Here is a 13669-nt window from a genome sequence, read left to right on the forward strand (position 1 = left end):
GAGCACTTTTCATCAGGTTCTTTGTCGCCGGGAAACCAAATGAGCGGCGAATTCATTTACGAAACTTGATGTAAAACGGAAGCGAACTCCGTTTCAAACCAACTGGCAGAAATGTGCCATTGTAAATGGCGCAATAGGATAATCATCGAGTGGCAAGACTGATCATGTTTAAGATGAGCATGTCGTTCGACCAATTGGAACGTGTGAGACTGGAATAAGAAATCAGCTGATGAACGCGTGGTTTTCAAATTTACAGTTTTGTAGCGGGATTTCACATTTTTTCGTAGTATACGCAATTAAAAATTTGTGAATTGCTGGAGTCTACTTTTAATTTAAAATAGTCGTTGTTGGCGCTTGTAAAAATTTGTTTTCTGTGTAAATTCCAGTTTTGCGATTTTTGTTTTACTCGCGCACTATGGTTGGGCGCCCACGACGTCAAGCTGCAGTTAGAGCCACGCAGATTATAGAGCTGTCTGATTCAGACGATGATGCTCCCACAGTGTCTAGAACAAGGCGACGTGATAGTTCTTTTTCTCCTCCTCCGACCAAGTTGGCTCGAATAGATGCTGCGGCACGTTCAGTGTCTGGGGGAGAAGTTGCCACTGGAAGCGCAGCAATTAGCCGGTTAGCAAAAGTTTTATATATCTTACCATTATTATTAATTTTGCATGTTCATAGAAAACGTTTTCCTACAACAAAAAAAAACCGGTAATACTAAAGAAGCAGCCAAAGTTTCAGAGAACCGCACCAAAAAGGACGGAAAATCAGCGTCGCGATCTAAAAAATCCAAAGAGAAACCAAGTGTCACGATTGATGTTGACTGTGATGTCATTGAAGTTGCGGAGGATGGAGATGCTGAGCAGCAGCAGTTGGATTTGACTATCGGAGATCCTGAAGTCGCAGCGCCTGTAGATACAACAGATGGTCAATGCAATTCACGTGCAGAATCGCAAACAAGCAAGCCATCTCGTGAGTCCAATACTTACACTGGCCGCAGCTCCTTTTGGGGTATGTACGAATATAACGTATGAATTTAATATCAAATACGCCTATATCCATGTGTATACGTATGCCCATATATCATTCATAGCACGTCGCAAAGTGTGGCGCGTCGATGAACTACTTGCCGAAAAGGAGAACGTTGAACCTAGCACTGCCAGGAATATTGTACAATTGTTGGAGAATGAGAATACCATTCCCTTCATTTGCCGTTATCGTCGTGATTTGATTAATCACATAACGCCTGAACGTTTACGTGATATAAAGAACTCTTACACGGAAATCGTAGAGCTGCGTAAACGCGCTGAAACGATAGTCACTCAATTGGAAAAAGAGCAACAGATTGGTGAAGAAGTACGCACAGAGATCTTATGTGCTAAAAGTAATGAGGAGTTGGAGTTTTTGGTATGGAAAATTTAAATAGCTTGTTTGCGAACTTTTGTTATAATATGTTTCTCACAAACAGTATGCGCCATATAAACCCGCTAGCAAAGGTTCACTTGCCGAACGTGCTAAAGCGCTGGGTTTAGGTGATGCTGCCGATCGTTTACTATTCGGGGAGGCGCCTGAGGTTCGTTTAGAAACGTTAGTGGATCACAACAATCCAGATTTGGAGAGTGTGGAAAAGGTATTGCAGGGCATTTGTCACATAATTTCGCATAATATTAGCAAGCATACAGGTGTCTTGGAAGAAATGCGAAGGCTGTAAGTATATAAAAAAAAAGAAAAATAGAAAACTTGATTTCAACGTTTCGCCAGTCAAAAGGTTCATCGCATCGTGCTTAAGTGCTCTAAAGCTAAAGATCCCAGTACAGTAGCTGTTAAAAAGGCAGCAACTACGGTTAAAAACAAATTGAATAACAATAATAATACTATTCATTCGAAGAACAAAGCAGATGCTTCAAAATATGAAACTTATTATGATTTTCAACAAGATGTTCGCTATTTAAAACCACATCAGGTGCTCGCTATCAATCGCGCTGAGAAGCAAAAATTCCTGACTGTAAAAATAATCACTGCAGATTATGTAAAAAACGATATTAAACGCTTTACACGCGAGCTATTTATGAATGAAGGTCTGCGTTATCCGCTACGCAACCAGGTGTTTGAGCAGGCATTCGAGGAGTGCTACAGTAAAAAATGTAAGCGAAAGAAATTGATTGTAATTTTTGTAACTCAATTTTCAGTGTACAAATTTTCTTATTTCTCGTAGTGCAACCCCTTTTGTCACGGCAAATACGCAGCGATTTGAATGAATTGGCCAAAAAGGCTGCAATCGATGTCTTTGCCCAGAATTTAAAGCAATTATTGCTGCAATCTCCACTAAAAGGTGAACGTATTCTTGGTATTGATCCAGGCTTCACCAATGGCTGCAAATTGGCGCTGATATCCGAGACTGCCGATGTTTTGGAAACAGGCGTGATATATCCGCATGCTCGGAGCAGTGATCCCGAGGAGGTGGGCCACCAACTAGCTAAAATGCTTATAAGACACAAGTGAGTGTAACGTAACACAGTATATAGATTTTATCTTTTATTTTTTATTTTTTTGACAAATTTAATGAAAAATAAATATACAATACACCTTTCATTCATTTCAACTCCATAGCTGCAAAATAATTGCTTTAGGCAATGGTACAGCCTGCCGCGAAACAGAATTTTGGCTATCGAATTTATTCGATTACGGTATATTGGACAAAAATACCGTGCGTTATAGCATAGTGTCGGAACAGGGTGCCTCAATATACTCATGTGGCGAAGTGGCGCGTAAAGAATTTCCAGATATGGACATGAATGAAATAAGTGCAGGTGAGATATACTAAAAGGACAATTTTCACAAATAGAACAGATATATAAAATTGTTTACTTTTCAGTCTCCATTTCACGGCGGCTAAATGACCCGTTAAGCGAATATGTGAAAATTGAACCACGTCACATTGGTGTCGGCATGTATCAGCATGACGTGCCAGAGAAAACGCTTAACGAGGCTTTAAATGAAGTCGTTTCCGAATGTGTGAGCTTTGTGGGTGTGGACATTAACACAGCCAGCTTAAGTGTGTTGAAGTGAGTCCTTTTTTTTATGTTTTCTCACGATTCGTTGATAAATTTTGATTTTTTTTAGACATATTGCCGGTTTGAGTGAGAAAAAAGCTCAAAAAATAATAGAACATCGTTCAATTAATGGTCCTTTTCAAACTCGCAAAGATTTGTTAAAAGTGAAATCCATAGGCGAAAAGACATTTGTACAATGTGCGGGGTAAGAAATGGATTTGTGTATAAAATGTTTACATATGAATGTATTTTAAATTCTGTTTTGAACATAATCCAGATTTACTGAATTCATAGCAGTCCGAGTTTGGTGAAATCTATGAAAAAATCTAATGAATCCGATTTACTACGAGGGTATATATTCAGTGATGGAATGTTCATAGATTTCGCGAAAAATCATACTATGAATTCAGTCATAGCTCCGGGATGGGTGGCAACTCGTTTTCACGGTTTTATAAATTAACTTTTTTAACTCTTCTCTCATTCTAGTTTTATACGTATTGAACCCTTGACTGTAGGAAGGAAAATTGAAAATCTGCTTGATTGCACTTGGGTGCATCCGGAGAGTTACGCAGTTGCTAAAAAGTAAAATTTATTTTATACATATTTTGTACCTTATAATTTTTATGTATGTATATATTACCTTGTAGAATCATAAGCAAATGTAATTTGCTGCTAAATGATATCGGCACGAAAGCGTTTATTTGCAAAATCAAAGCATACGCCTTACAGTGTGATATGGAAGAGTTAGCTGAGGATTTTCAAATACCAAAAGAGCGGGTAAAATCCTTTTTTCTATTTTTCTACTCTGTTTCATTATTATATTTATAAATTTATTTGCATAACTTCTTTGTATTTATAAAAAAAACTTAGCTCGATGTCGTACTAATGGCATTACAACGCGAGCTCACTCAAGACTATCGCGCAGAATTTGCTAAGCGACCACTATTTAAGCAAGGCTTAACACGCATAACTGAGCTCTCTGAGGGAGATGTGCTAACAGGTAGTGTGACTGATTTCTTGCTGCCGTCTTTGGAAAGAAATTTAAAGTCTTTTAAATTATTGTCGTTTCAGGTGCCATATCTAATATCACACACTTTGGTGCCTTTCTTGATGTTGGGGTTGAATGTAATGCGCTCTTACATATAAGTAAAATGAGAAACACAGAACTCACTGTGGGTGATCGCGTTACCGTTTCGATTATACAAATTGATATTCCACGTAAACGTATCGGTGTACAGCTTGAGGATATGATAAAGGAGACTGACACATCATTTACCTTGACATAACTAAGCTAAGTTTAGAGTTAGAAGTGTAGTTAGTAGAATTTAATGCATGCGTATTTTGTTATTAGCTTAAAAAATTTCATATTTCCACGCCTAAAAATACGTATATGTATATAACATACATATATTGTCCCTTAAAATGCATATATTTAGGTTTGTGCGCGTACGTTTTTCACATTTTAATTGGTTTAATCGTGCCTAAAAAATTTAGTTGTAAACTTCCAAAAACCCCTAAAAAAATTCCCAAGATCCCTAACAAAATTCCCCCAAATCCGCCCAAGGTTAAAAAATATACCTCTTTGATCTTTAGCCATACAATTATGCACTATATAACTGACATCGGGGGATGAAAATTCGCCTCAAACGTAGAGTTACGTTTTTTTTTTTTTTGTGAAAAATCTTAAAATAGTATTGGTTTATTTGGTTAATATTAAGAAGTAAATTTGTAATAATCTTTTTTTGCAAATAATTAAAAAGAAGATAAATACAATATACTAAATGCTGTTGGGGTGAAAATTTACCCCACGATGAATGCTAAGATCTATTAGAGATATATTTCGGATCTTGCAAACTGTTAGTAACATGAATTTTTAGGATGGTTGTTCATTAGGTCAGTTACAAATCTAAAAAAAAAAAAACCATAATCATTTTTTATAAATAGAATGCGATATGAAGGGTTCATGTTATCCTTGCCAGGAAGGACGGGTTATATAGATAGGAGTTATCGGCGACTGTTGCTGAGAGATCCCTAGAAGCTGCAGGTGCTGAGCTGGCAAGTGTCGTTGGTTCTCGAGCTTCATGAGTTATTAGAGCTTGCATGGGGATCTGTTCTTTAATTATTGCGGAGGACAGCACTACTGCCTTTAGTTCGCTGATATCCTTGATGAGATGTTGGAGAGACTGGGGAGTGTCTTCTTTGACTTTCAACACTCGTTTAACTTCGTCTTGCAACTTTGAAAACTCCTGCGATAATTGCGAAACTCTTTTACACTCTGTAGCAGGATTGTGTAAATCTAGATCAAATGCGTTTGATTTCCGGATAGTCTCTATCAATGAGTTGTTTACGAACCTTTCAAACTTTTCGATATTTTTAATGGTGACCGGTCGCAACTCAAACACCTCGCACAGATGAAATAGGTATGTATCATCTAATGCTTTGCATGTGGGGATACTGTCTTTTATTCTTCTTATGTCCCAAGTTTCTTCATCATGAGCTGGTTTTGAGGGGGGGAATGGGTCTACTTGTGCTTTTACATTTTATTATTTGACACTTCAGATTCGGTTCTTGCTACAGAATTGAATGCAAAATTTCTTTCCCGCAAACCAATTTTTCATGTTTGGAAAGGGATAAAATCGCACAGGTCCAGATCTGCAAAATATCGTGCGTAAAATATTATAAAAATGTCCAATATGCGTAACCATGGTAAAATGCCGTATTGGAACTTATTGCGAAAATAAGGCGTTTCCATAATTTATAGTTTAGAAATAAAATAGAGACTGATGCTTTGGCTTGAGTCAATTCCGAACACAGCCCTTCTTTGTTAGTTGCGATCGTTTTGCCTTTATTTTAACATTCCATTTTTCATCAATTGTCGATTTTCCCTTCTTGAAATTAGTCTGATCAGGATTATACTATATGTGCGTCCTCATAGTCTTTCCGGCCGAAGATGCCGTGTTTTTTTGCCTTTTTTGGTGCACTTCCATCTAGTTCTGGGTGCGTTCAGAAATGCATCAAGCCAAAGCATCAGTATATTTTATTTCTAAACTAGAATTTTGATGGAAATGTCTTATTTACGTAACTAAGTTCCAATTTGGCTTATAACCGTGGTTGTGCATATTTGACATTTCTATAAATTATAGTTTAGAAATAAAAGAGACTGATGCTTTGGCTTGATGCATTTCAGAACGCACCCTCTATCGTCCGAATTGATTTGTTTGTGGTCTCTGGTGTGTAATGGCGCATCCATGTTTCACCAATTGTTATGAATCTACGCAAAAATTCCTTCTCATTACATTGAAACGGAAATTTGACTTGACTTGAGTGATTGGAACATCGTATAATTTTGTATTGCAAATTTACAAATTTTTTTAGTTCAGTTTAAATTTATTACTTATAAACTATTGCGTGATGCATACTGGTTTTATATAGTGCAGGTACATAAAATATAAAATAAATATAGTTTACGGTGGAAGAAAAATTGTAGTTCGGCCGGTGTGTGTGTGTGTTGGTGCGGTGCGTGTTTATAAGTGGTTTAGTCTCTGACCAGGTATTTATGTCCTCGCTTCACTGTGGCGTAATCCGGGCCTCAGGGCCAAGAAGGGCCGATGCTTGTTGCCTCCTTATGCATTGGGCGATCCACGCTCTGAGATCTTTTCGACGACTGGTGGTTCGTTGCGGTTGATTGTTGTTGTGGCGGCTATACATCGCGGTTGATACTAATGTTTGGTGTACGCGAGCTGGCAGGTGTGGCTTTTGGCATGATTGGCCATCCGTGAAATATTTCGTTAGTATAGTATGGAAAGCGCGTATCTCATATCGTCGTATAGTACGGAAAGGGCGCATCCCACATTGTCGCAAAAAGGAAAAAAAAAACACAACTAGATTTTTTTATTGGATATAACGATTATAATTTGTGTTTTTTTTAGTTAGTTACGGCCTTTTGTATTTCAGCGTGATACACCCTTTCCATACCATACGACGATTTCAGATACGCCCTTGCCATACTACACTAACGTTTTGCAATCGTTGGATTCGGAGCTTGTTCGATGGTCATTGCGTGGATTCAAATAGTGGCCCCCATGTCCGGATTTGATCACATCGAAGTAAAGTTGCCAATTACTTCGAAATGTACAAGTCTACTATACCAGTCGCCATTCATAATAGGACCTTTAGTTTTAGATGATACGGCTTTAGTTCCTGCAGGTGTGCGGGTTCTGATTGCCTATCGAGCCGCTCGGAATTAACGAACTTTACCGTATTTCCTGAGACGTATTGTTAATTACGTAGGGGCCTGAGAATTTCGGCGCCAACTTCGGTGTGAAGTTTTCGGGGATGCGAATGAGAATTGGTGCTCTCGTTGCATGACCATCTCCTACGTTTGGTTTCCATGGGCATCGGCGCAATATATTTTCTGCTGTTTTGCGGCTATGGTTAGGTACCCCTAAATCGCTGTCCATAATTCTAATATGGCTGGAGTTGCTGCGGGTGTTCTTTTGGCTCTGCTGCTTTTAGTGCGTTTTTGTTGCGGCGCTGTTAGGTTGCACTCGAAGTTTGGCCGCGTTCCAAACCATCACTATATTTTGTAAAACAAAGCAACTGAAAATCGCGTAAACTTTGCAAACAAAACATTGTATACATTTCGGAATATATATTTTTTTTGGATTCTCCTTTGAATGGCTGAAACAAGACCGCTTCCCACGTCAGGTTGTTCCTCCAGTTAAATGTAGTTAATTCTAAAGCTCCACTCCAGTAGAGCGCAAAAGATATGTAGGCAAAATTAAAAGTATAAGCACAGAAGCAGGGTTGCATTGTTGACGTATACGTGTGAAGTCCCAGAAGTTTGTATACGAGTTTATATACTCGTGTGTTTGCACAGGCCGTAGTTTGCCCAGTAGTAATTGGATAGCTAGTAGGTGGACGATATGTACACCACGATTAAACGATTTAAAAAGAAGCTTAAATTTTTTGTAAAAATTCCGTTAATTGAGCAATTTTGTCGGTGTTGAAGTTTTGAAAAACTTCATCAAAGTTAGTGTTATATTGGAAGATTTCGAATTCCCCTCTAACGTTTTCGTAAAGATTGCAATGATAGGTTTGGGTTCTTTTTTGTTAATATTTGCAATGATTTACATGCTAAAAATTGTTTGTTCTTTTTGTATTGAAATATGGCTTATATTTTAGCAACACACACTCCCATTTAAATCCAAGAATGATACTGTGTACAAAAATTAAGAAAAATCTGCAAAGTTTCAGCAAAATCGCGAAATTTTTAATACGAATTTCTAAAAAGAATTCAGGTATGCAGTTTTATAGCCCATTAAATTTTGGTAGATGTCTTAACATTCGCGTTGGGTTTTTAAAATGTTTTATATATAAAAAAAATTGAAAATTTTTTATATGGAAAAAATGCGTCGGACAGTCAGTAAAAACCAACGAGATTTTTTAGAGATTTGAAATTTGAACATTATTATACTAAAATTTTTCTTAATTTTGTACACAGTATCATTCTTGGATTTAAATGGAGTATAAGCCATATTTTAATAAAAAATTAACAAACAATTTTTAACATGTAAAACATTGCGAATATTAACAAAAAGATCCGCACGCTCAATTTTTTGGAGTAACTGTATGTATGTACGTCTTTCCATTTGTCTTTTTAACCGACTTCCAAAAAAGGAGGAGGTTATCAGTTCGTCCGAATATTTTTTAATTTATTTTTTTTTTATTTTTTATTTATTTTTTATTTATTTTTTATTTTGTTTTTTTTTTTTATTTTGTTTTTATTTTTTATTTTTTTATGTATGTTACCGCATAACTTTGGACCACGTCAACCGATTTCGATAATTTGCATCGGAAAGGTAGTGTCTCAGAGGTGGTCCCATGCTAATCTGGTTAAGATCCGATCAGTGGATCATGAGATATATATATATATATTTATTTTTATATGGGAGTTGAAGTCGGTTTTTTTTTTGATAAAAATTACTTGTGGTATACCAACTGTATGAGTTGATAAAACTTTGATTGCGTTTTCCCACAGAACTGATCGTTATATTAGGTTTGTTCCACAGGCAACTTGTAAAAAACTCGAGCAAAGTTCAAACTGTGAGCGTATATCAAAGAAACTCCACTTAAAAACTTACTTGTGGAACGCGTATGTGTAACTCGGAAGTGACTTCGAGTAGCTTGTGGACCAAGGCTATTATTAAATATGCGATATGTTATCATTGAAATTGTTTTTGTTCTTTATTTTTATTTATTTTTTTTATTTAACTGGTGGAGGAAGGCTTGCCTTGCTCGAGCTTTACTCATCCTAAAAATTAACTTACATAACGTGACAATTTACGGTGCTCCAAATAAAAATAGATACATTTGATAAGATATGAATGTACATTAATCATTTTCCCCATTGACTGTACCCGTAGACGGCGGAAGGAGGGTGGGGTTATCCATAAGTACGCTAGTTCCCAGAGTCGATTAAGGTTTTAGACATTTCTGTTGACTGTTACCATAAAATACATGCTAGACAGAAATATCTTTTCTATTAGCACAAATGCAGTTGGAAGTTTTTAATGATTCGAATGTGTCGTTAGAGTTTGACTTCCTCGCAATTTTTTTATGGTTTCCTTAGTTCATGGCTCAACATTACGTTACATACTTATTTTAAAATGAGTAAAATAAAGAACAAATCTTTGAAAATATTAATGTACACATGCATAAATATATATATTTTTTCTGCAAAAAGTCATATAAGTTGAAATGAGAAAATGTGAATATATACTTAAATCAAAAGAGCAAGAATAAAACCAATCACAAAAACGTTCGAAATAACTTAAATATTAAACATAAATAATATATCAGTTAAAATCAGTAACATAAAACTTTTACTTAAGAGTTATATAACATTTGATAGTACGAAAACAGTTCACAGTTCGTTAGAACAAGACAGTCTAATTATATAAGATGTTCTTTATATTCGTAAGCATCAAGTATTAAATAGGGAAAAAAATATATAGAAATATAACACAGCACCCACAATTTTCCAATAGAATATATAACGGTTCATATGAAGTGTTATTGGTGTGTGGCTTGTGTATGTAACTCTTGTAAATAACGCTCCTGCTCGGCGCGTCGATTTTTTTTTCCAAAATTAAAGCACGTCTATTAAATTGAAAAACAAAAATGAAAACAATATTAAAAAAATATAAAATTAAATGAAAATAATCAATATGTTACCGCATAATTCATCACTTCATCACTTACCTGTAACGTTCGTAGAAACCTACAATTGTGCCAAGCTCTTGTTTAAACAGACGCACCAACATACCATCGAAGCACTCAAGCTCTTGCAAACTAAACATGTTAAATTGCAACATATGGTCTTTAGATGAATCAGCATTTGAATATACCGCCAGCCACTTGGGTATCTCTTCTAACAAATACGGATTTGCTGGTACCAGTGCGTTGTGTGTATGCACTGGCGGTGTGTAAGGAACTGGTATTTCAGGGCATATAGCCTTGGGTGGCTCGGCTGATGTAGTATATACATAATATGAGGTAAGGCAGGGATGCTGTCGCTGGCATTGCCCTGTATATTGATTTTCATAATAGGTACCATGAACCTTGGAGACAACACGTCGCCAACCGACTGGCAGTCCTTCCCTTTCTAGTGGGTGGGACCAGTGGGTTGTATGTGTGTGGTGGTCAATATAATACTTTCGTCCATGAAGAGTGTATTGCATGGCCCAGCCTGGCGGTAGTGGCAATTCTTCCTCCAGGGACTGCTGTGATGGCACTTTTTGTAAAACATTCTGGGCACTGTTTGTATTGCCGGCAGATTGAGTGTGAAGCTGTCTTGACGGTGCATGATACAGAGATTGTACAGAGGCGGCAGCTGCTTTACCAGCAGTCAGATCATAAGACGATTGAATGTTATTGTTTGAAACGGCCAAAGTTGTGTTACTGTAAATAGGTGACTCAGAGCGAACATCTGCACTGGACAGGGTTGAGCGACTATCGAAATTATTCATTGTTTGGTTGTTGTTGATTATACTGCCGGAAGCATTGGAAGATACCCTAAACGGATTTTCATAGATGGGATAAGAGTCCGCGCCGGCGACATAACTGGCATTTGTTGGATAATGTTGCGGTGGTGTCGGTGTAGTGCCGCGAGGCAACTGCAGCATATTGCTATAGGAATCGATACCATCAGTCATTGATGCCACATTTGTGTCAGCACTTGCAAAGCCGCGTATTCGACCATCATATGAGTTGCTATGCTTTTGGTTGGCAGAGTGTCTACGATGAAATTGTTCATATGCCGAATTATTTGGCTGCAACAAAGGTGACGATTGCTGGCGACGCATACGATCTATCTGCTCAATATTGACATAGTTGCTGTTGCTACTATTGCTATTGTTGCTAGCAGTATTATGACCGTGACCATTGCTACTAACATCCAGGTTATTGCTCGAGTAAAAATGGGGATGTTGTGTGGTTGATGCTGCTACAGTTGTTGGTGCGTAAAAACCGGTAACGCCATAACGCTGCTGACGGGTCTGTGATACCGATCGCATAGTTGCTGTTGTAGGTGGCAATTGAGATTGTGCTCGTCTTGCATGGTAGTAATCCGGTTGTGAATTGAACTGTGTATCGTTGCCGCACGAGTACGTATTGCGACTAGAATTTCCAGAGCTTCGCCCAGTAAACTCGCAGCTGGGTGATGTGCTGGCACAACGCTGCAGTGATTTCTTATTATGCTTGGCTCGTTGCTCATCAAAAGTCCAAACATTTATCACTGGTATTTCAGGCGGCGTTTCCTTTTTCACATACTTACCAACCACGCCTTCCTTGTGAGCGGTCGCCTTTTCTTTGCTGCGTCGCGACAACATCGTCGGTTTACGATTGCACAGCAGAATTAAGTAGTTCATTCAATCTGCAACACCGTCCATAAATAGCTACCGGAAACCGAAATAATCATATTGAAATTTATAATTTCATTGTTCGCCATGCAAATACAAAAATTTAGTAGTTCGAGTTTTTGGTTAAGAGTGAGTTAATTCCTGTGCGTTCTTTAAGCTCAGTTTGAATGATCGAAATGAATTTCGCTACAAAACCTACTCAATAATAACACAGCAAATAAATAAAGGACTTCTATCGTTGTGAAGAAATAAACAACCGGAACAAATTTACATTTATAAAATGTCAAATTGAATTAGTAGGCGATGTGCAGAAACGGGCATGGGATTAAAGCTATGGATGTGCTGCCGACTATCGAGTCAAATATTGTTATCGAAAATACAATCGAGTCGTCATCAAATACTATACTTTTGTCTTTAAAAACGAAAAAAGGCAGATATAGAGTATGATGTATTGTGGAGTTATAGAGCCTCGACACAACAGTCCTTTCAGACCGCCAGAAAACGGATTTTAATGGGTGATAAGGGAAGGGAGTAACAGTTTACCTCAGCAATTTCAGACGCCGACAGATTAATTAATTAGTGGAAATATATAACAGGTATTACAAACGCATGTGGACATTTCTAATATAGTATACAAATGATATTTTAACAACAAATTATTTAATTACTACTAGCAACTACATTGTGAAATTCAGTTAAAGAAGAACCCCACTAAAGCTAGAACTCCATAGGCAAGCGTATGCGTGCGTATACGTATGCGTACGTTTGAGAGCTGGTATACGGGTTAGTAGTAGCCCCAACTATTTCGGGCAGTTCCGTCCAAAGGGGTGACCCGATCCAAAAAAAATAATTCCACACACTTGTAGTCGAGGGTCTACACATTATTTTAGCACCTACTTTAGTAATTTTCGGCACGTAATTTATTTAGAAACTTGGTTTGAATTATGCTTTTTTTTGTAAAATTCAGAAATTTCCATACATTAATCCCTCCTATTCTCCTTAAAGCGGCCACTTCATCAATACATTTTTATATTCGCCTTCCCTTTGCACTTCATTCTTTTAGTTATAACTTTGCTGAGTTGTATATACATGTTCTTAAGGGATAAAAACTCCACAAGTACTTGCGTAAGCGCCGAGAACATGAATTCGAATACGTATTCTAATACGCGCAGAGTTGAATTTTCTCAACTTTCATGAATTTGCTTGCGTAGGCAACCAACTCCAAGTTAATAACACTACAAGTTTGGGTATACATAAATAGATATAGATAAATATTTTGATAGAAAATTTTACGGCTTGGCAAATGTTTTCTTTATAAACATGTATAAAAATGTGTATGTATGCTGCATCAACTTGTTGAAATGACAACTGTCTTAAACAATGGTTCTGTATTGCTAATCTCAGCCGTCTTGGTTGCACCTGAATAGATACGGCTATATATTAAGATTCTTATATTTTGGAAATTCTATATCCAGTTTATCTATATTTTCATACTCAGACACTTTACATTCTAAAAAACGAAATGGTAAATAATTTATTTAAGCAATGCAATGCTACTCATATTAAATACAAATCGATAGTGGAAAGAATGACGTTTGCAAAGGTGATCAGTGCTGCCAACGGTCTATTTTAAAAGGCAAACACAAAAATTTACTGATGTTCTTGTTTTGTGTTATTTTTTAATTTAAAACTAATTTG

General features: G+C 37.0%; 2 protein-coding genes and 1 long non-coding RNA gene across 3 annotated transcripts; 1 reads left to right on the forward strand and 2 right to left on the reverse strand.

Moving 5' to 3' along the window:
* The first annotated feature begins 200 nt into the window (after window positions 1-200).
* On the forward strand, window positions 201-6573 carry LOC118750947 (S1 RNA-binding domain-containing protein 1-like). The gene is given in 14 exon segments (XM_036485701.1): window positions 201-624; window positions 679-700; window positions 702-1008; window positions 1091-1404; window positions 1466-1704; window positions 1759-2141; window positions 2213-2495; window positions 2608-2807; window positions 2873-3062; window positions 3121-3255; window positions 3537-3632; window positions 3698-3827; window positions 3921-4050; window positions 4122-6573. Coding segments are annotated over 14 exon segments (2853 nt in total). The 5' UTR covers window positions 201-415; the 3' UTR covers window positions 4337-6573.
* Window positions 6574-7330: 757 nt separating this feature from the next.
* Window positions 7331-7981, reverse strand: LOC118750948. Its single transcript, XR_004994463.1, has 2 exons — window positions 7690-7981; window positions 7331-7626 (listed from the first exon to the last, which is right to left on the reverse strand). It is a non-coding gene; the product is annotated as an uncharacterized LOC118750948 (long non-coding RNA).
* A 1777-nt stretch (window positions 7982-9758) lies between these two features.
* LOC118750949 (scaffold protein salvador-like) lies at window positions 9759-12286 on the reverse strand. The gene is given in 3 exon segments (XM_036485702.1): window positions 9759-10190; window positions 10193-10211; window positions 10314-12286. Coding segments are annotated over 3 exon segments (1752 nt in total). The 5' UTR covers window positions 11981-12286; the 3' UTR covers window positions 9759-10124.
* Window positions 12287-13669: the final 1383 nt, after the last annotated feature.

The sequence above is a fragment of the Rhagoletis pomonella genome, unplaced genomic scaffold (genome assembly GCF_013731165.1).
Source record: "Rhagoletis pomonella isolate Grant_MI unplaced genomic scaffold, Rhpom_1.0 Rhpom_scaffold_00469, whole genome shotgun sequence".
In the NCBI taxonomy this organism is placed as follows: Eukaryota; Metazoa; Arthropoda; class Insecta; order Diptera; family Tephritidae; genus Rhagoletis; species Rhagoletis pomonella.